This window comes from Biomphalaria glabrata, chromosome 9 (genome assembly GCF_947242115.1).
Source record: "Biomphalaria glabrata chromosome 9, xgBioGlab47.1, whole genome shotgun sequence".
NCBI lineage: Eukaryota > Metazoa > Mollusca > Gastropoda > Planorbidae > Biomphalaria > Biomphalaria glabrata.
Genome location: NC_074719.1, coordinates 29,587,444 through 29,611,794, shown reverse-complemented (window position 1 = coordinate 29,611,794; position 24,351 = coordinate 29,587,444). Strand labels below are relative to the sequence as shown.

General features: G+C 34.9%; 1 protein-coding gene across 1 annotated transcript in view; it reads right to left on the bottom strand.

Annotated features, from left to right (window-relative positions):
- Positions 1-4,953: 4,953 nt before the first annotated feature.
- Positions 4,954-24,351, bottom strand: part of LOC106072301 (nuclear receptor subfamily 2 group E member 1-like) — a 56,002-nt gene continuing 36,604 nt past the window's right edge. The window contains exons 7-10 of the mRNA XM_056041584.1: positions 23,307-23,511; positions 17,188-17,364; positions 16,520-16,655; positions 4,954-5,672 (exon numbers count right to left, since the gene is read on the bottom strand). Of these exons, the coding sequence (XP_055897559.1) occupies positions 5,576-5,672; positions 16,520-16,655; positions 17,188-17,364; positions 23,307-23,511 (615 nt within the window). The 3' untranslated portion in view covers positions 4,954-5,575. The remainder of the gene's footprint in view (positions 5,673-16,519; positions 16,656-17,187; positions 17,365-23,306; positions 23,512-24,351) is intronic.

Sequence of the window (24,351 nt, the reverse complement as noted above, 5' to 3'; positions counted from 1 at the left end):
ACAGGTGTGACCACTAGAGAGTGTCAATACGCTGACATTAAACCTACGTCCATCGTATTTAACTTGTGGTTACCCACCCATAAAAACTCAATGTGATGGACTAAACAAATAAAAGGGGGTGGGAGTTATTCATCTCTACCTCTGGAGATATACCCGCACAGCTAGACAGACGTCTGGTCAGCATGACGTAGTCAAGGAATGTAGCATTTTAACATGTTAACTAACTTACTCAAAGGTCAAGACAAATTGAAAAAAGTGCCAGCCATTGCTGCTCTGTATGTAAAGCGCATTTATGATGTAAAGTTTCATCTCTATTTATATTAAGTTATTAACACGCCTTGTCTTTATAATAAACGATGTTTGGTGCATATTCATAATGGCTCTATTTTTAAGCACATTATTTTGTTTTCATATAAACATTAATACATTCTATAACAGACAGTAATGGAACTGGGTCCACTTTATGCATATTAAATTATGTACTTTTTACTATCCGGTTTAGTACCCAGTAGAACCTCGTTAGAGATGATGGAGCCAAGATAACACAAATGTTCTGCAATCCCAGTGGTTGGCCGGTAATGGTCACGTGAGCTACAGTGCTTGTGTTCTGAACTAGTCTTTTGGTCTTGCTTTGACTTATATTTAACCTAAACTTCTGGCATTTAGCAGAAAGTTTGTTAACCAGGGACAGAAGCTGGGTAAGCAGATTCAGCAACCATTACTGCATCATGAGCGTAGGAGTTCCCTGATTAGTAGCTTTCAAACTTTGGTTTTTGTCGTCAATCTGGATCCATTGAAGAGTTTTCAAGACATTTTGTCTAAAGAAATACACCTACGTTGATATCGCTGTAAGCCTAGTGTTGTACGTAGAAACAAATATGCAAAACAGAGTGTAGGTGTTTGCTTCTGACCTTCAAAAGTTGCAGATTAAATGTCACTGTACATTTTGTTTCCTCTGTATTTCTCTGTGTACTGTATTTCTCTGTGTCTGTATTTCTCTGTGCCTGTATTTCTCTGTGTCTGTATTTCTCTGTGTCTGTATTTCTCTGTGCCTGTATTTCTCTGTGTACTGTATTTCTCTGTGTCTGTATTTCTCTGTGTACTGTATTTCTCTGTGTCTGTATTTCTCTGTGTCTGTATTTCTCTGTGCCTGTATTTCTCTGTGTACTGTATTTCTCTGTGTCTGTATTTCTCTGTTTCTGTATTTCTCTGTTTCTGTGTTTCTCTGTGTCTGTATTTCTCTGTGTCTGTATTTCTCTGTTTCTGTATTTCTCTGTGTCTGTATTTCTCTGTATCTGTATTTCTCTGTGTCTGTGTTTCTCTGTGTCTGTATTTCTCTGTGTCTGTGTTTCTCTGTGTCTGTATTTCTCTGTGTCTGTATTTCTCTGTGTCTGTATTTCTCTGTGTCTGTATTTCTCTGTGTCTGTGTTTCTCTGTTTCTGTATTTCTCTGTGTCTGTGTTTCTCTGTTTCTGTATTTCTCTGTGTCTGTGTTTCTCTGTTTCTGTATTTCTCTGTGTCTGTATTTCTCTGTGTCTGTATTTCTCTGTGTCTGTATTTCTATGTGTCTGTGTTTCTCTGTTTCTGTATTTCTCTGTGTCTGTAGTTCTCTGTGTCTGTATTTCTCTGTGTACTGTATTTCTTTGTGTCTGTGTTTTTCTGTTTCTGTATTTCTCTGTGTCTGTGTTTCTCTGTTTCTGTATTTCTCTGTGTCTGTATTTCTCTGTGTACTGTATTTCTTTGTGTCTGTGTTTTTCTGTGTCTGTATTTCTCTATGTCTGTATTTCTCTGTGCCTGTGTTTCTCTATGTCTGTATTTCTCTGTGTCTGTATTTCTCTTTGTTTTTGTTTCTCTGTGTCTTTGTTTCTCTGTGTCTGTATTTCTCTGTGTCTGTATTTCTCTGTGTCTTTGTTTCTCTGTGTCTGTATTTCTCTGTGTTTTTGTTTCTCTGTGTCTGTATTTCTCTGTGTCTGTATTTCTCTGTGTTTTTGTTTCTCTGTGTCTTTGTTTCTTTGTGTCTGTATTTCTCTGTGCCTGTGTTTCTCTATGTCTGTATTTCTCTGTGTCTGTATTTCTCTGTGTTTTTGTTTCTCTGTGTCTTTGTTTCTCTGTGTCTGTATTTCTCTGTGTCTTTGTTTCTCTGTGTCTGTATTTCTCTGTGTCTGTATTTCTCTGTGTCTTTGTTTCTCTGTGTCTGTATTTCTCTGTGTCTGTATTTCTCTGTGTCTTTGTTTCTCTGTGTCTTTGTTTCTCTGTGTCTGTATTTCTCTGTGTCTTTGTTTCTCTGTGTCTGTATTTCTCTGTGTCTGTATTTCTCTGTGTCTGTATTTCTCTGTGTCTTTGTTTCTCTGTGTCTGTATTTCTCTGTGTCTGTATTTCTCTGTGTCTTTGTTTCTCTGTGTACTGTATTTCTCTGTGTCTGTATTTCTCTGTGCCTGTATTTCTTTGTGTCTTTGTTTCTCTGTGTCTGTATTTCTCTGTGCTTATGTTTCTCTATGTCTGTATTTCTCTGTGTCTTTGTTTCTCTATGTCTGTATTTCTCTATGTCTGTATTTCTCTATGTCTGTATTTCTCTGTATCTGTATTTCTCTGTGTCTGTATTTCTCTGTGCTTATGTTTCTCTATGTCTGTATTTCTCTGTGTCTTTGTTTCTCTATGTCTGTATTTCTCTATGTCTGTATTTCTCTATGTCTGTATTTCTCTGTATCTGTATTTCTCTGTGTCTGTATTTCTCTGTGCTTATGTTTCTCTATGTCTGTATTTCTCTGTGTCTTTGTTTCTCTATGTCTGTATTTCTCTATGTCTGTATTTCTCTATGTCTGTATTTCTCTGTATCTGTATTTCTCTGTGTCTGTATTTCTCTGTGCTTATGTTTCTCTATGTCTTTGCTTTCTTTTGCTTTTACATTTATTTAAATCTTACAAAATTGAAATTGGAGTTTTAGGACTAGGTCGAATTTATAGCTGGGAATAGTTTTGGCATTTACCGGAAATACACAGTTAGGAGTTATCACACACTTATTCGGCTTTAAATTGTATGTTTTCGTGACTGGCCAAGTGGTTGACTTCATTCCCATGATTCTAAGCAAGTGTTCACAACAGAATGATTTTAAATTGTATAGACACCGTCAACAAGAACTCATTGTAAGATCTTTTAGTAAACCAGTAAAGATGTGTACATTGTGACAAAGCTTATATCAACTCTTTCTGTCTGTCTGTGTGTCTGTCAGGAAATAAAGTTTCTACACGTTGTTATTTCTCCCACACCCAATCTCAGATCAAGATGAAATTTTGCACAAACAAGAATCAATGAAGATAAAATTTACCAATTACTTAATTAACTATTGTAATTAATTATTTTGTTTAGTATCTTGAAAAGGAAAAGAAATACTTGACTCATGTGGTGGTATAAGTAGAATTAGTCCTCTTTATACTTTGAAGAGAGAGAAGTTTGAAAATAACAACAGATATCTATAAAACCTTTGATTTTCATCAGCTCCCCCTGGCACAGTGGTTAGTGCATTGGTTTGAGGAGGCTGAGGAGACTTTAACTTGGAGTTCGAATTCAAGTAGAACATTTTTTTTTTAAATAAATGCATTTTAAAAAGATATTTCGGTAACGTTGACAAGAGACCCCATTCTTTCTCCTTCCACCACACATTACCACCTGGTCTAGACAAGTGATAGGATCATTGCGTATGGAGAAAGCTAAAAGCATGAAACAATAACAATTAATAAAAATATTTGTAATCGCACAGATTTATCATTGTTATTGTTCAGAAACACTTTGCACTCTGTCTTCTAAGTCCAGACCTATAGGTTTCATTACTCTAAGTAGATTTACACATACGCTTAAATCAGGAGTTAGGGAAGGGAGAATTGGGGCGCGGTAAAAAAGGTAAAACTTGTAACTAACAATAACTGGCTTAGACATAATATAGTGATCATTTGGAAAATTGTTGGAACTAGACTGCTGGGACCACATACACAGTTGGAACTAGACTGCTGGGAGACCACATACACAGTTGGAACTAGACAACTGGGAGACCACATACACTGTTGGAACTAAACTGCTGGGACCACATACACTGTTGGAACTAAACTGCTGGGACCACATACACTGTTGGAACTAAACTGCTGGGACCACATACACTGTTGGAACTAAACTGCTGGGACCACATACACTGTTGAAACTAGACTGCTTAGATCACATTCACTATTGGAACTAGACTGCTGGGACTACATACACTGTTGGAACTAAACTGCTGGGACCACATACACTGTTGGAACTAAACTGCTGGGACCACATACACAGTTGGAACTAAACTGCTGGGACCACATACACTGTTGAAACTAGACTGCTTAGATCACATACACTGTTGAAACTAGACTGCTTAGATCACATACACTATTTTAACTAGACTGCTGGGACTATATACACTGTTGGAACTAGACTGCTGGGACTACATACACTGTTGGAACTAGACTGCTAGGACCACATACACTGAAGCATATCACTACCATATTTTAAAGTTTTTTAAGCAAAAAATATCTCAGCTAATACCGACAAATTTTAGAAGAGAACAACCACTCGCTCCTCTCTAACAAAGTCAAGTCGTCTGGAGGTGGAAGACTTCTGTCCCTTAAGACGAGCTCGAATTGAAGGTACAAAAACTCGGTCGTTCTTGACCGGTTCCCAATGCCTCAGACCTATTCGTTGACCAGAAAACCTGTGACTCAATGTTGCGTTCTATTTGTGTTCAGTGTTGCTGCTGTTTTTGTAATCCCAACAAATGTCCACTAAGGATCACTAAAACAGTCTCAGTCTTGGTCTCAGCCATAATGACTGACGAGGATAGTTAGAAAAAGATATAAAGTTTTTTAAAAAGTATTTTTAAGTTAATGCTAGATAAAAATATTTTCATTACATAGCAGAAAATATTATATCGCACATAATTGTGTAGGAAAAAAACAAACAAACAGTTAATTGTTTGTCATAAACGAATGCAGTAAAAGTTAGTCGAGATGATTCCTCCTGTCTGTTCTTGCATGCTGCCAGTGACGAAATGATCTTCTCAAAATGGAATTTAAAAAAAAATATCTCTCCACGTTAGTGTACCATTTCCTAATGGTATGTGTTTGGGACCCTTTGTGTGCATTGACTTTTATATCTGGTGCTGTGCGCTACGAAAGCTTTTAGTGAGATGATGCAGAAACAAACACAGATGCTATGGATTCAAACTACACAAATCCTTGACTTGTTATGGTCGATTAGATCTCTATCATACCCTTACTGGTACTGCCAATTATAAGAATGTAAACAGAGATCATAAACATTGTGATATTAGTCATTGAACTGGTAAAGCACAAACGATCAATTCTGTAATGTCAGTATATGTTTTATTTTTTTATTGCTACAAAATATCTTTCAATTTCTTTCCTTGCTTTCTCTTTCTTTTCTCTTTTCCTTTCTCTTTCTTTTCTCTTTTCTTTTCTCTTTTCTTTTGTCTTCAAGACATTGGATTATCTTTATTGTCAATCAAAGTAGTGAAACTCTAGTTTGAACACAAGTTTCAACTAATGAAGGCCAAGAATTCTCTCCACTGCCCTATCCTGTGGAGTGCCGTGTCTGAAGAAAGCAGCTCGAACTATATCCGTGGACATGTCTCTCAGGCTAGGAAAAAAAGACAAGAAATAGATTTTTAAAATATATCGGTGATATTTCCTCAAACTAAAACTAGACTCTTTATTTATGTCTAATTACAATAAATGATTGACTGGTTGTCAGATAGTTGAATATAAATAATAAGACAAGTGAGTAAAATGACGTAAGTAGAAATACGAAATCATATTCACAAAGATGCAGAGCCCTTAAAGTCTTCCTAAATATAGATATACATGTGTTCCTTCAATTGTCTAACTTGAGTTTACATTTCAACACGAGACAGTAGTGTCTTAAGACGTTAACTTCCTCGAGTCTGTGCATTCACAATTTAGATAATGAATGGATGACTAGAGATATAAGTGTTGAATATAAGTGTTAGAAACAAGGAATATGAACAGGACGATGAATATGGTAAGCGACGGAGGTGACAGCACAGACACTTGTCATAACTGTTTCAATAGTGGTTACTGATAAATCCTAATGAAATATAATTTATGAAAAGGGGAATGTTTTAAAATCCTGAGCTTGGCCTTTGAGTAAATCACTTAGTGCTTAGTCATTAGACAGTTATACATGTAACTTATAAAGGAAGTTTATGAACGCTGAATTGTTGAAGGAATGAGAAATATTTCATGTATAAGGCTGTTGGTAAAGTTTGTTGAATTGGGACCTTTTAATCCTTGATAAATGAAGAACTTTCAGGTTGCTCTCTTTTAAAGTATTATGCTTTACTCTTTTAATCCTATACTCTTAAGCGAGCAATTCTTGTATGTATGTATATATATTTATATATATATACTAGACATATGTTACCCGCGACCCGCGGGTCTTTATTTGCGCATTACTGTCGATATAGTCACTGAGAGTGTTTTGTAAACAATTAAACGAAATAATAATGTAATAAGTAAAGCGAATGTGTCAATGTTAAAATAGCTAATAGGCTTAAATCCATTTTTTTTAAAATTAAAACATTTGCTTTTGAATAATCTAGTGGATTGGATTTATATGTATGTTAAACGTAGCTAATGATCCTTTCACGTTATTTCTCTTTCGCTACGAAAATAAAATTAGTTTTGCGAAAATGGTTTACCCGAAGTCGATACATTCTTATCTATTAAAAACGAAAAGAGCGATAGCTTTGTTAAATAAATGGGATTATAAAGTGAACAATTAAACGAAATAATTTTTAGTACGCGATTCATGAATGAATATAGATCTAGGCCTATCTCAACTCGGCTTCGCAGCTTTCGTAAACGAATGTAACTTTAGAAAACCAATTTTGAATGTTTATTTGATCAAAATATGAAATGAATGGACTTTAATTAATATATTTATGTGTTAAAGTATTAAACTATCTGTGCGAAGAGAAGTTTTATCATCTTAGAGTTGGATTAGAGTTTTAGATCTAGGGATGGGATTATAAAGTAAACAATTAAACGAAATAATTTTTAGTACGCGATTCATGAATGAATATAGATCTAGGCCTATCTCAACTCGGCTTCGCAGCTTTCGTAAACGAATGTAGCTTTACTTAGAAAACCAAATTTGAATGTTTATTTGATCAAAATATGAAATGAATGGACTTTAATTAATATGTTTATGTGTTAAAGTATAAAACTATCTGTGCGAAGAGAAGTTTTATCATCTTAGAGTTGAATTAGAGTTTTAGATCTAAGGATGGTATTATAAAGTAAACAATTAAACGAATTAATTTTTAGTACGCGATTCATTACGGTATTGTCTAATGAAAGAATGTTCGTCAGGAAATCTGTAATCACAGATATAAGGAGCTAATTAATGTAAAAAATGCTTTTGAAACACAAAATTGAAGATTAATTTTATTATATAATGAAATCAATGGATCTTCTTTTGTATTTTTATGTGTCAAAGTAAAAGACTATCTGCGCAAAGTGTATTTCTTAAAATTAGATCTAGGTCTAAATCGTTTCTATCTTTTCTTATGTCAACATTGTAGACATGGCCTAGATCCATAAAATACTATAGCTGTAATAGAGTCGGACAACTTTATTTTTTTTGAGGGTCTTACATTTGTTTTAGGGCTACAATACATTCACTAAGGTCTAAGTTGGTACCCAAGGAACATTCCTGCCTAGTTTTATCAAGATTGGTCAAGCGGTTTTGATGTCTATAAGTAACATACATACATACATACATACATACCCCTCACATTCTACTTTATAATATATATATATATATATATATATATATATATATATATATATATATATATATATATATATATATATATATATATATATATATAAATTTTATTTCGAAAACGGCTCTAACGATTTTCTTTAAAATTTCACGGTATGTGCATAATAAGGAGAAAAAAATTCTCAACTCATTGGCCACATTGGGAAAACTCGAAATCGACCGTTATATCGGTTTGAAAATGCCTCATTATCGAAAAATTAAGTTTGGCTAGAATGTTTTATGAATGAAAATTTTCCATGACGTAAACGGGAAAAACGCTGCTTACGTCACTAGGCTTACCTCAGTACACTAAAATATTTCTTTGCAAACAAGAACAAGTTTTAAAGAATCAATAGACCTTATTAAACATTTGCGCACCATGTTACTGTAGATTGATTTATTATAGAACTATGAAATAAAAGTAATGAAATAAATGTGCCGATGTATGATTAGTTATTGTGTTTTAAGTGCTTAATAAGTTGTTTACACTTTAATTGTGTAGAGCGGTGTAGATACCTTTTACTTTGTTGTTTATTTTGCTGCTGACCTCCAGCTGTCTCGTTCTGAGGTTGCATGCAACCATGTGCTCTCTTCTATGTCAGCTAAGTCAAGTTGCGCCATAAGCTGGTGTTTTAAGCGTCTCGGTGTTACGTCGCCCACTTTTTAGCTCACCAAAAAAGACTGCCTTTGGCATGCGTTCGTCTGAGATTCGTCTCCCATACAGGATACTGCTCTGTCCAGCGTAACTTTCGGACTTAAAGAATTCCCTCTATACAAAGGCCGCGGATACACATTTGAGACCAAAAGAAAATTTGCTGCCGTGGACAGACGCAGACGCTAAAAGAAAATCTTAATCGAGCACCGCGGACAATGGTTATGCTTGCCTTGGATGTGGCAAGATATGTAGGTCACAGCTGCAATCCTCATTAATTTTCGGACTCTAAGACAAGCCTTATTATTATTATTATTTTGCTGGTGAATTATTACCATGTGTTCATGCTTCGGTGTCTACTGTCCTGTACCAAAACAAAGGAAATGGTCATAACACAGCTTCTCTACGCCTTACTAGCTCACACTAAACATGATATCCATCTAGCGGTCAACGAGTTTGCTTACGCTGCAGCCTCTTTTGATTTAACTATAAACCTCGGTATAAAGCTTGGAGTTAGTGCGTGTTGACGGAAAGCCCAGGAGAGATCTGAATGGAGGGATGTGTAAAAGCAGGTCATAGCACCACTGGGATGGATGGATGGCAAAAGCCGGTATGAACTTCTTATAGTCCGACAGTCAGGCTGTGCAGGGCACGTATCCCGTATGGGTAACGAGCATATTATTCGGCGTAACAGAGATGCCCTACGGAAACGTTTCTTTAAAAAACTAATGCAATGATTTAAGTCTAATAAGAAAAAAATGAGCCATTTTACTTTTTCACTAAGTGCATGTTTTACCCTATAACGTAGAGAAGTTACACTGCAAAGACTTCTTCCAAGCCAATAATAGTAAGCCTACAATAGTTTTACGCAAAAGATGGATTGCAAAACTTTAAGACGGACTTGAGCTGTAGTTTGTCTAGACTGTAGGAGGACTTAAAAGACTTTAAATTTAATCGACATGTTCAATTAGGCCTACAATTAGAACTAACAGAACACTAAAATAACTCTTCAGATTAGTAGTCTTTATCCGATCGTTCATTTTCGTAATTACAAGAATATTCCCAAAATGACTTCGGGTATATAACCTTCCGAAATTATTTAACCGAGCGAGGTTCGGCCACCTGGTACAAAAATATTCTCAAAATGACTTCGGGTATATATCCTTCCTTAACAAATTATTCATCCGAGCGAGGCTCGGTCACCTGATATTTATATCAAATCGTTTCAAAATCATGTAACAAAGTATTCTAGTCAAAGTATTCTAGTCAAAGTCAAAGTATTCTAATCAGAGTATTCTAGTCAAAGTCAAAGTATTCTAATCAGAGTATTCTAGTCAAAGTATTCTAGTCAAAGTCAAAGTATTCTAATCAGAGTATTCTAGTCAAAGTATTCTAGTCAAAATATCTAGGCGTTATCATTATCAACAAAATTTCATTGGAAGACCACCTTGGAACTCTGACAAAGAAAACAGCCCAGCGACTCTTTTTTCTATACAAACTCAACAGTTTTAAATTAAACAAGAAGATCCTTGAGACATTTTACGGCGCGACTGTACAAAATCTGCTTACATACGGAATAAGTTGTTGGCAAGGCAACGCCTCATCTAAACTGTTGCGACGTCTAGAAAACATTAAAAAAAGCATAAAAAATTACACTCACAACATTACCACATTTAAAGGAACTTTTTGAACAAACGTGTTTAAAAAAATCGAAAAAATCTTGGAAGACAACGGCCACCCGCTCCATCAGAACTACGCCAGGTCGTCGCGAAGTGGGCGACTGCTGTCAATCAAAACAAGAACGGAGCGGTACAAAAACTCGTTCGTACCTCACTCGGTCAGACTCTATCACCGCCACTCATTGATCAGGGAACATGAAATGCACCAAGATACCTATGTGTAGTCGCTGAATGAACTCTTTATATTTTCTGTTGTATTTATGTGTATTTTTCTGTTGTGTTGTCTTTATATGAGAAACGAGTCCTTGTAATCACAACAAATTTCCGTAAGGATCAATAAAGCAGTCTTAGTCTTAGTTTTAGTCTTACTCAAAATCAAACTATTCTATCAAAGTATTCTAGTCAAATTATTCTACTCAAAGTTAAAGTATTCTAGTCAAAGTATTCTAGTCAAAGTATTCTAGTCAAAGTATTCTAGTCAAAGTATTTTAGTCAAAGTATTCTAGTCAAAGCCAAAGTATTCTAGTCAAAGTATTTTAGTCAAAGTATTCTAGTCAAAGTCAAAGTATTCTAATCAGAGTATTCTAGTCAAAGTATTCTAGTCAAAGTATTCTAGTCAAAGTATTCTAGTCAAAGTATTTTAGTCAAAGTATTCTAGTCAAAGCCAAAGTATTCTAGTCAAAGTCAAAGTATTCTATTCAAGACAAAGTATTGTTACGAATCTCGCTATCCAGGCTCTCTGCAAACTGCACCACACGACACCACCGACTGAAAGAACTTGACAACTCAGGGCTCCAAATAACGTAATAGTTTAATGTCAATAAAATAACAGCCAATACTGTACAATTGGCAGCACGTAACACAAGACTGTACAAATATCTCTCCGTTAATCGCCGTATCAACTCTTGCACTGGTCTCTCTGTCTCTTCTCGGACTTGTACTGAGCCGTCGTAACGAACCGTAGCTCGAGAAGTTGTCTCTCCTCCGTCTTTGATACCTTCTTTATATAGGGTCCCTGCTGGCCTTCTAGAACCGGGCAGAACGTCGCTCGACCATTCTGGGTGGTCATATGACTACATCCCTCGTGACGCTCCTGAGCTCTGTTCACGACGACGATTCTACTCGAACCTTCATGTTGATACTCGTCTGGGCTGACCGTCGTAACTCGTCACGGTTGACCGCTCGTCTAGCGCTGGCCTGGGGCGATTTGCGTCGGCTGACTACACACACACCACTACCCCCATCTGTGCCACCACCAGGTTTATAACACTATTCTAATCAGAGTATTCTAATCAAAGTATTCTAGTCAAAGTCAAAGTATTCTAATCAGAGTATTCTAGTCAAAGTATTCTAGTCAAAGTATTCTAGTCAAAGTATTCTAGTCAAAGTATTCTAGTCAAAGTATTCTAGTCAAAGTCAAAGTATTCTAATCAGAGTATTCTAATCAGAGTATTCTAGTCAAAGTATTCTAGTCAAAGTATTCTAGTCAAAGTATTCTAGTCAAAGCCAAAGTATTCTAGTCAAAGTATTCTAGTCAAAGTATTCTAGTCAAAGTATTCTAGTCAAAGTCAAAGTATTCTAGTCAAAGTCAAAGTATTCTAGTCAAAGTCAAAGTATTCTAGTCAAAGTATTCTAGTCAAAGTATTCTAGTCAAAGTATTCTAGTCAAAGTATTCTAGTCAAAGTCAAAGTATTCTAATCAGAGTATTCTAATCAGAGTATTCTAGTCAAAGTATTCTAGTCAAAGTATTCTAGTCAAAGTATTCTAGTCAAAGCCAAAGTATTCTAGTCAAAGTATTCTAGTCAAAGTATTCTAGTCAAAGTATTCTAGTCAAAGTCAAAGTATTCTAGTCAAAGTCAAAGTATTCTAGTCAAAGTCAAAGTATTCTAGTCAAAGTATTCTAGTCAAAGTATTCTAGTCAAAGTATTCTAGTCAAAGTATTCTAGTCAAAGTCAAAGTATTCTAGTCAAAGTATTCTAGTCAAAGTATTCTAGTCAAAGTCAAAGTATTCTAGTCAAAGTTAAAGTATTCTAGTCAAAGTATTCTAGTCAAAGTATTTTAGTCAACGTATTCTAGTCAAGGTATTCTAGTCAAAGTACTCTAGTCAAAGTATTCTAGTCAAAGTATTCTAGTCAAAGCCAAAGTATTCTACCCAAATTATTCTAGTCAAAGTATTCTAGTCAAAGCCAAAGTATTCTACCCAAAGTATTCTAGTCAAAGCCAAAGTATTCTACCCAAAGTATTCTAGTCAAACTAATTTAGATTGCAATTGTACAATTGGTTGTAAAAATTGTGATTTCTTATAGCCTCGAAGTCTATCTAGATATAGAAATACAATACATGGAATGTCGTCTATCTAGATATAGAAATACAATACATGAAATGTCGTCTATCTAGATATAGAAATACAATACATGGAATGTCGTCTATCTAGATATAGAAATACAATACATGGAATGTCGTCTATCTAGATATAGAAATACAATACATGGAATGTCGTCTATCTAGATATAGAAATACAATACATGGAATGTCGTCTATCTAGATATAGAAATACAATACATGGAATGTCGTCTATCTAGATATAGAAATACAATACATGAAATGTCGTCTATCTAGATATAGAAATACAATACATGGAATGTCGTCTATCTAGATATAGAAATACAATACATGGAATGTCGTCTATCTAGATATAGAAATACAATACATGGAATGTCGTCTATCTAGATATAGAAATACAATACATGAAATGTCGTCTATCTAGATATAGAAATACAATACATGGAATGTCGTCTATCTAGATATAGAAATACAATACATGAAATGTCGTCTATCTAGATATAGAAATACAATACATGAAATGTCGTCTATCTAGATATAGAAATACAATACATGGAATGTCGTCTATCTAGATATAGAAATACAATACATGAAATGTCGTCTATCTAGATATAGAAATACAATACATGGAATGTCGTCTATCTAGATATAGAAATACAATACATGGAATGTCGTCTATCTAGATATAGAAATACAATACATGGAATGTCGTCTATCTAGATATAGAAATACAATACATGGAATGTCGTCTATCTAGATATAGAAATACAATACATGAAATGTCGTCTATCTAGATATAGAAATACAATACATGGAATGTCGTCTATCTAGATATAGAAATACAATACATGGAATGTCGTCTATCTAGATATAGAAATACAATACATGAAATGTCGTCTATCTAGATATAGAAATACAATACATGGAATGTCGTCTATCTAGATATAGAAATACAATACATGGAATGTCGTCTATCTAGATATAGAAATACAATACATGGAATGTCGTCTATCTAGATATAGAAATACAATACATGAAATGTCGTCTATCTAGATATAGAAATACAATACATGGAATGTCGTCTATCTAGATATAGAAATACAATACATGGAATGTCGTCTATCTAGATATAGAAATACAATACATGGAATGTCGTCTATCTAGATATAGAAATACAATACATGGAATGTCGTCTATCTAGATATAGAAATACAATACATGGAATGTCGTCTATCTAGATATAGAAATACAATACATGGAATGTCGTCTATCTAGATATAGAAATACAATACATGGAATGTCGTCTATCTAGATATAGAAATACAATACATGGAATGTCGTCTATCTAGATATAGAAATACAATACATGAAATGTCGTCTATCTAGATATAGAAATACAATACATGAAATGTCGTCTATCTAGATATAGAAATACAATACATGAAATGTCGTCTATCTAGATATAGAAATACAATACATGGAATGTCGTCTATCTAGATATAGAAATACAATACATGGAATGTCGTCTATCTAGATATAGAAATACAATACATGGAATGTCGTCTATCTAGATATAGAAATACAATACATGGAATGTCGTCTATCTAGATATAGAAATACAATACATGGAATGTCGTCTATCTAGATATAGAAATACAATACATGGAATGTCGTCTATCTAGATATAGAAATTCAATACATGGAATGTCGTCTATCTAGATATAGAAATACAATACATGGAATGTCGTCTATCTAGATATAGAAATACAATACATGGAATGTCGTCTATCTAGATATAGAAATACAATACATGGAATGTCGTCTATCTAGATATAGAAATACAATACATGGAATGTCGTCTATCTAGATATAGAAATACAATACATGGAATGTCGTCTATCTAGATATAGAAATACAATACATGGAATGTCGTCTATCTAGATATAGAAATACAATACATGGAATGTCGTCTATCTAGATATAGAAATACAATACATGGAATGTCGTCTATCTAGATATAGAAATACAATACATGAAATGTCGTCTATCTAGATATAGAAATACAATACATGGAATGTCGTCTATCTAGATATAGAAATACAATACATGAAATGTCGTCTATCTAGATATAGAAATACAATACATGGAATGTCGTCTATCTAGATATAGAAATACAATACATGGAATGTCGTCTATCTAGATATAGAAATACAATACATGAAATGTCGTCTATCTAGATATAGAAATACAATACATGAAATGTCGTCTATCTAGATATAGAAATACAATACATGGAATGTCGTCTATCTAGATATAGAAATACAATACATGAAATGTCGTCTATCTAGATATAGAAATACAATACATGAAATTTCGTCTATCTAGATATAGAAATACAATACATGAAATTTCGTCTATCTAGATATAGAAATACAATACATGGAATGTCGTCTATCTGAACACTCGTTTGCAGCTTGCGCTCAGTTTTTGATGTCTTATCAAAGCTTTAAATTTTATGAGGACAGTTAATAATAGATGTACATTATATGGCAATCAATTTGTGGGCCGGATGGTATGGTTTTGACACCCAAACCGCCCCTGTAATAGGCTATACTCAAATCTGAACTTTGTACTTTAATCTACATCAAAATTATTTATGTATAACTGGGCTATGTAATATAAAAATATACTCATGATTTGTGCATCAAAAGGTCACTCGTTTATTGAAACTCATCTCCAAGTAAGCCTACTTATTACCCGCCCCGATTACCCTGTAGAGGTGTGGATTGAAGTCCAGCCCCCAAGTAAGGATTTTTTAAAACAAACTCAGTTCCCTCAGAAGGCGTGACCTCTTAACTGTGTCATCATGTTGACATTACTAAATGTGATCCCCTATCTGTCAATAAACTCAATGTGAAGGTCTCAACAAATAAAGGGGGTGGGTGTAAGTTGCTCAACTCTACCTCTGGAGATATGCCCGCACAGCTGGTCAGCGTGACGTACTTAATGACTATAACGGTAACTAACCCACTCAAAGGTCAGGTCAAACAAAAGTTTTAAAATGTGCCAGCCATTGCTGCTGTGTATGTAATGGGCATTTATAATGTAACGTTTTATTTCTATTTGTCTTTGTTAAACAATATGCTTGGTGCATCTTCATAGATTTAAAACACTTTAACAAATATATAAACCTTAATACATTCTGTAAGATACACATACCACGTCCACTTTATACATAGTAATAGAAATGTAGGTACTATGGTGTACTTTTTAGTATCCATCCTCCAGTGATATTCGGCCGAAGACGAATAGTTAAAAGTGTCCTATATTCGACCGGAGCGGACGCTACTTTCCGGTGCACTCCTAATATATATGTAACGATATATAACTCCTTTTTATATAATTGTTGTTTCCAGAGCCTAATGGAAAACTAATGTACATAAACATATACTGCCTTTAGTTTCCAAGAACTAAAGTTTGAAGGAAGGAAAAAGAGAGAGACAATAGCGGGGACAGGTCATGTGTTGATGGAGCACTAGGTATAGTTAGCACTAGGTATAGGTAGCACTAGGTATAGTTAGCACTAGGTATAGGTAGCACTAGGTATAGGTAGCACTAGGTATAGTTAGCACTAGGTATAGTTAGCACTAGGTATAGGTAGCACTAGGTATAGGTAGCACTAGGTACATGTAGCACTAGGTATATGTAGCACTAGGTATAGGTAGCACTAGATACAGGTAGCACTAGCTATAGTTAGCACTATGTATAGGTAGCACTAGGTACAGGTAGCACTAGGTACAGGTAGCACTAGGTACAGGTAGCACTAGGTACAGGTAGCACTAGGTATAGAACAGGAGAATCTTTCCTCGACTGCAGCTGAGAGATGTGCCCAATTGTTTCTCTTACTTTATTATTTCAGTTGAGGATCTATCTCCACAGCAACAAAACTAAAAACCAATACTGACCGTGGTAACAGTAGTAGTAATCTATTTGTCCTCAAAACATCTGTAGGGTAGACCCTAGTACAATGGGACATCAGTGTTAGGTGAGCCTTCTCGTGAAGTCTTTGTACTTCTGCTGTAGACTTCAGTCCTCGTGCATCTAGACAATAGACAAGATGAATAGACATGCCAAATAAAAACATATCATTAAATGATTCATACATCCCCTTCATGTGTCTAATATAGTCTAGGTATACAAAGTCTGTCTGGATTATCTCCAGTTTATTCTATACTGAATATCTTAAGACTATACACTATATGTGTTCACTCTATCCCAAGACTATATACTATATGTGTTCACTATATCCCAAGACTATACACTATATGTGTTCACTATATCCCAAGACTATATACTATATGTGTTCACTATATCCCAAGACTATATACTATATGTGTTCACTATATCCCAAGACTATACACTATATGTGTTCAGTATATCCCAAGACTATACACTATATGTGTTCACTATATCCCAAGACTATATACTATATGTGTTCACTCTATCCCAAGACTATATACTATATGTGTTCACTATATCCCAAGACTATACACTATATGTGTTCACTCTATCCCAAGACTATACACTATATGTGTTCACTCTATCCCAAGACTATATACTCGACTGTACTTACAATAACGAAATAAGACAATTGACCGCAGGCAAGACCATTCCGTCATGTCAACTGTAAGTAGTCTAAAACTCTGAAGGATGTCTTTAACCTCTTGTAACTGACTGTAACAAATGACCAAAAGTTGATTTTGTTTGGGATGGTCATCTGACGTTAGGTCCATGTGGGCTAGGAAGTAGCCTGAAGATTGTCCAACAACAAAAAAGGTGAACTAAATGTTTGACTGAATATAAAAGATATGACAATTGAAATATTGGCCTAAGTGAAGATTCAGTTGGTATAGAGATGTTACTTGAAAGAATAGACCACTGTGAATACAGCAAACTAGACTATTCACTTTCTCTCTTAATCTCTTAAACTAAACAATGTAAAGATCAAAGTAATTCAGACTACATTCAAAGTTTAGACCACATTCAAAATTTTGACTATTCAAAGTTTAGACCACATTCAAAGTTTAGACCACATTCAAAGTTTAGACCACATTCAAAGTTTAGACCACATTCAAAGTTTATACCACATTCAAAGTTTAGACTGCATTCAAAATTTAGACCATATTCAAAGTTTAGACTGCATTCAAAATTTAGACTATATTCAAAGTTTAGACTACATTCAAAGTTTTGACTACATTCAAAGTTTAGACTATATTCAAAGTTTAGACTACATTAAAAGTTTAGACTATATTCAAAGTTTAGACTATATTCAAAGTTTAGACTATATTCAAAGTTTAGACTACATTCAAAGTTTAGACTACATTCAAAGTTTAGACTACATTCAAAGTTTAGACTATATTCAAAGTTTAGACTATATTCAAAGTTTAGACTATATTCAAAATTTAGACTTCATTCAAATTTTAGACTACATTCAAAGTTTAGACTACATTCAAAGTTTAGACTATATTCAAAGTTTAGACTACATTCAAAATTTAGACTATATTCAAAGTTTAGACTACATTCAAAGTTTAGACTATATTCAAAGTTTAGACTACGTTGAAAGTTTAGACTATATTCAAAGTTTAGACTATATTCAAAGTTTAGACTATATTCAAAGTTTAGACTACATTCAAAATTTAGACTACATTCAAAGTTTAGACTACGTTGAAAGTTTAGACTACATTCAAAGTTTAGACTATATTGAAAGTTTAGGCTATATTCAAAGTTTAGACTACGTTGAAAGTTTAGACTACATTCAAAGTTTAGACTATATTCAAAGTTTAGACTACGTTGAAAGTTTAGACTATATTCAAAGTTTAGGCTATATTCAAAGTTTAGACTATATTCAAAGTTTAGACTACATTAAAAGTTTAGACTACATTCAAAGTTTAGACTACGTTGAAAGTTTAGACTATATTCAAAGTTTAGACTATATTCAAAGTTTAGACTATATTCAAAGTTTAGACTACATTAAAAGTTTAGACTACATTAAAAGTTTAGACTATATTCAAAGTTTAGACTATATTCAAAGTTTAGACTATATTCAAAGTTTAGACTTCATTCAAATTTTAGACTATATTCAAAGTTTAGACTATATTCAAAGTTTAGACTACATTCAAAGTTTAGACTATATTCAAAGTTTAGACTATATTCAAAGTTTAGACTACATTCAAAGTTTAGACTATATTCAAAGTTTAGACTACATTCAAAGTTTAGACTACATTCAAAGTTTAGAATATATTCAAAGTTTAGACTACATTAAAAGTTTAGACTATATTCAAAGTTTAGACTATATTCAAAGTTTAGACTATATTCAAAGCTTAGACTTCATTCAAATTTTAGACTATATTCAAAGTTTAGACTATATTCAAAGTTTAGACTATATTCAAAGTTTAGACTACATTCAAAGTTTAGACTATATTCAAAGTTTAGACTATATTCAAAGTTTAGACTACATTCAAAGTTTAGACTATATTCAAAGTTTAGACTACATTAAAAGTTTAGACTACATTAAAAGTTTAGACTATATTCAAAGTTTAGACTATATTCAAAGTTTAGACTTCATTCAAATTTTAGACTATATTCAAAGTTTAGACTATATTCAAAGTTTAGACTACATTCAAAGTTTAGACTATATTCAAAGTTTAGACTATATTCAAAGTTTAGACTATATTCAAAGTTTAGACTACATTCAAAGTTTAGACTATATTCAAAGTTTAGACTACATTCAAAGTTTAGACTACATTCAAAGTTTAGACTATATTCAAAGTTTAAACTATATTCAAAGTTTAGACTACATTCAAAGTTTAGACTATATTCAAAGTTTAGACTACATTCAAAGTTTAGACTATATTCAAAGTTTAGACTACATTCAAAGTTTACACTACATTCAAAGTTTAGACTATATTCAAAGTTTAGACTATATTCAAAGTTTAGACTACATTCAAAGTTTAGACTATATTCAAAGTTTAGGCTATATTCAAAGTTTAGACTATATTCAAAGTTTAGACTATATTCAAAGTTTAGACTACATTCAAAGTTTAGACTACATTCAAAGTTAAGACTACATTCAAAGTTTAGACTATATTCAAAGTTTAGACTACATTCAAAGTCTAGACTATATTCAAAGTTTAGACTATATTCAAAGTTTAGACAACATTCAAAGTTTAGACTACATTCAAAGTTGAAAGTCTTGAATTCCAAAGGTGAAAAATGAATGCAGTCTATCATTTCTACAGAAGAAAGGCAGCATGTTCTCCTCCTGGTTCAAAGCTAGATGGAGTCTGATGATTACATTATTTAATTATTTAATGCTATACTAGCACAAAAGAACTGTGTAGAAAGGAGTTGTCAAGGTACCACTAGTAGGAGTGACTTGAAACAGAAACTACCACTTCCTAGTATCAAAGTGAAGGCCTCTCTCTGCTGCCACTAGTAGGAGTGACTTGAAACAGAAACTACCATACCTAGTATCAAAGTGAAGGCCTCTCTCTGCTGCCACTAGTAGGAGTGACTTGAAACAGAAACTACTACTTACTAGTATCAAAGTGAAGGCCTCTCTCTGCTGCCACTAGTAGGAGTGACTTGAAACAGAAACTACTACTTAGTAGTATCAAAGTGAAGGCCTCTCTCTGCTGCCACTAGTAGGAGTGACTTGAAACATAAACTACTACTTACTAGTATCAAAGTGAAGGCCTCTCTCTGCTGCCACTAGTAGGAGTGACTTGAAACAGAAACTACTACTTACTAGTATCAAAGTGAAGGCCTCTCTCTGCTGCCACTAGTAGGAGTGACTTGAAACAGAAACTACTACTTACTAGTATCAAAGTGAAGGCCTCTCTCTGCTGCCACTAGTAGGAGTGACTTGAAACAGAAACTACTACTTACTAGTATCAAAGTGAAGGCCTCTCTCTGCTGCCACTAGTAGGAGTGACTTGAAACAGAAACTACTACTTACTAGTATCAAAGTGAAGGCCTCTCTCTGCTGCCACTAGTAGGAATGACTTGAAACAGAAACTACTACTTACTAGTATCAAAGTGAAGGCCTCTCTCTGCTGCCACTAGTAGGAGTGACTTGAAACAGAAACTACTACTTAGTAGTATCAAAGTGAAAGGCCTCTCTCTGCTGCCACTAGTAGGAGTGACTTGAAACAGAAACTACTACTTAGTAGTATCAAAGTGAAGGCCTCTCTCTGCTGCCACTAGTAGGAGTGACTTGAAACAGAAACTACTACTTACTAGTATCAAAGTGAAGGCCTCTCTCTGCTGCCACTAGTAGGAGTGACTTGAAACAGAAACTACTACTTACTAGTATCAAAGTGAAGGCCTCTCTCTGCTGCCACTAGTAGGAGTGACTTGAAACAGAAACTACTACTTACTAGTATCAAAGTGAAGGCCTCTCTCTGCTGCCACTAGTAGGAGTGACTTGAAACAGAAACTACTACTTACTAGTATCAAAGTGAAGGCCTCTCTCTGCTGCCACTAGTAGGAATGACTTGAAACAGAAACTACTACTTACTAGTATCAAAGTGAAGGCCTCTCTCTGCTGCCACTAGTAGGAGTGACTTGAAACAGAAACTACTACTTAGTAGTATCAAAGTGAAAGGCCTCTCTCTGCTGCCACTAGTAGGAGTGACTTGAAACAGAAACTACTACTTAGTAGTATCAAAGTGAAGGCCTCTCTCTGCTGCCACTAGTAGGAGTGACTTGAAACAGAAACTACTACTTACTAGTATCAAAGTGAAGGCCTCTCTCTGCTGCCACTAGTAGGAGTGACTTGAAACAGAAACTACTACTTACTAGTATCAAAGTGAAGGCCTCTCTCTGCTGCCACTAGTAGGAGTGACTTGAAACAGAAACTACTACTTACTAGTATCAAAGTGAAGGCCTCTCTCTGCTGCCACTAGTAGGAGTGACTTGAAACAGAAACTACTACTTACTAGTATCAAAGTGAAGGCCTCTCTCTGCTGCCACTAGTAGGAATGACTTGAAACAGAAACTACTACTTACTAGTATCAAAGTGAAGGCCTCTCTCTGCTGCCACTAGTAGGAGTGACTTGAAACAGAAACTACTACTTACTAGTATCAAAGTGAAGGCCTCTCTCTGCTGCCACTAGTAGGAGTGACTTGAAACAGAAACTACTACTTACTAGTATCAAAGTGAAGGCCTCTCTCTGCTGCCACTAGTAGGAATGACTTGAAACAGAAACTACTACTTACTAGTATCAAAGTGAAGGCCTCTCTCTGCTGCCACTAGTAGGAGTGACTTGAAACAGAAACTACTACTTAGTAGTATCAAAGTGAAAGGCCTCTCTCTGCTGCCACTAGTAGGAGTGACTTGAAACAGAAACTACTACTTAGTAGTATCAAAGTGAAGGCCTCTCTCTGCTGCCACTAGTAGGAGTGACTTGAAACAGAAACTACTACTTACTAGTATCAAAGTGAAGGCCTCTCTCTGCTGCCACTAGTAGGAGTGACTTGAAACAGAAACTACTACTTACTAGTATCAAAGTGAAGGCCTCTCTCTGCTGCCACTAGTAGGAGTGACTTGAAACAGAAACTACTACTTACTAGTATCAAAGTGAAGGCCTCTCTCTGCTGCCACTAGTAGGAGTGACTTGAAACAGAAACTACTACTTACTAGTATCAAAGTGAAGGCCTCTCTCTGCTGCCACTAGTAGGAATGACTTGAAACAGAAACTACTACTTACTAGTATCAAAGTGAAGGCCTCTCTCTGCTGCCACTAGTAGGAGTGACTTGAAACAGAAACTACTACTTAGTAGTATCAAAGTGAAAGGCCTCTCTCTGCTGCCACTAGTAGGAGTGACTTGAAACAGAAACTACTACTTAGTAGTATCAAAGTGAAGGCCTCTCTCTGCTGCCACTAGTAGGAGTGACTTGAAACAGAAACTACTACTTACTAGTATCAAAGTGAAGGCCTCTCTCTGCTGCCACTAGTAGGAGTGACTTGAAACAGAAACTACTACTTACTAGTATCAAAGTGAAGGCCTCTCTCTGCTGCCACTAGTAGGAGTGACTTGAAACAGAAACTACTACTTACTAGTATCAAAGTGAAGGCCTCTCTCTGCTGCCACTAGTAGGAGTGACTTGAAACAGAAACTACTACTTACTAGTATCAAAGTGAAGGCCTCTCTCTGCTGCCACTAGTAGGAGTGACTTGAAACAGAAACTACTACTTACTAGTATCAAAGTGAAGGCCTCTCTCTGCTGCCACTAGTAGGAGTGACTTGAAACAGAAACTACTACTTACTAGTATCAAAGTGAAGGCCTCTCTCTGCTGCCACTAGTAGGAATGACTTGAAACAGAAACTACTACTTACTAGTATCAAAGTGAAGGCCTCTCTCTGCTGCCACTAGTAGGAGTGACTTGAAACAGAAACTACTACTTAGTAGTATCAAAGTGAAAGGCCTCTCTCTGCTGCCACTAGTAGGAGTGACTTGAAACAGAAACTACTACTTAGTAGTATCAAAGTGAAGGCCTCTCTCTGCTGCCACTAGTAGGAGTGACTTGAAACAGAAACTACTACTTACTAGTATCAAAGTGAAGGCCTCTATCTGCTGCCACTAGTAGGAATGACTTGAAACAGAAACTGCTACTTACTAGTATCAAAGTGAAGGCCTCTATCTGCTGCCACTAGTAGGAGTGACTTGAAACAGAAACTGCTACTTACTAGTATCAAAGTGAAGGCCTCTCTCTGCTGCCAACAAAACAAAGAGTTCAGCCCATGTAGCTTCCAGCAAAATCTTTTTGTCCGAGTCGTTTAACGCAGTGAACGCGGGTAACAGACGAGCCCAGGTGACACATGCTAGTAAAATTTCTTCTGATATGGACGTCATTCTATTGAAGCTACTACATTGTGCCAGTGGGAAAAATGACTGAGGAAAATCAAAGGGAAGTAACTGTAATAATAATTAACAATGTTAGATATACTAGTAGCAATCTGACTAGTCTCCCGTTCATCTATATTAAACCTAAATGATGTGTAGAACATATTGTTAGTTATTCTATGTGCATGTTTATTTGTTTAATTTATAAAACAATAATGAAAGACTAAATATAGTTGTTCAATGTGTTTGCTTTTGGGGTTAGGGCGAGACATGGCGTGAGAAGCCAATAACAAGAAAAAGTTACAAAGCACTTTTTTACAAAAAATGCCTCAATTAGAGGTCACTGGTTTGGATCAATCCTGTAGGTCATAAGGTCATAGAGATCTAGCATCTAGGCTAGCAATAATACATATCAGCCATTAGACATATTTTTACCAATTGTTTTTGTTTAGCTTAATTTCATGCTTTTAGCTTTTTATCAACCGACATTCGTGCATTATCGTGACCTTGCTAGTAGATGTCATAGTTTCATAGAGATACATCTAGGTGACCTTGGTAGTAGATGTCATAGTTTCATAGAGATACATCTTTGTGACCTTGGTAGTAGATGTCATAGTTTCATAGAGATACATCTTTGTGACCTTGGTAGTAGATGTCATAGTTTCATAGAGATACATCTTTGTGACCTTGGTAGTAGATGTCATAGTTTCATAGAGATACATCTAGGTGACCTTGGTAGTAGATGTCATAGTTTCATAGAGATACATCTTTGTGACCTTGGTAGTAGATGTCATAGTTTCATAGAGATACATCTTTGTGACCTTGGTAGTAGATGTCATAGTTTCATAGAGATACATCTTTGTGACCTTGGTAGTAGATGTCATAGTT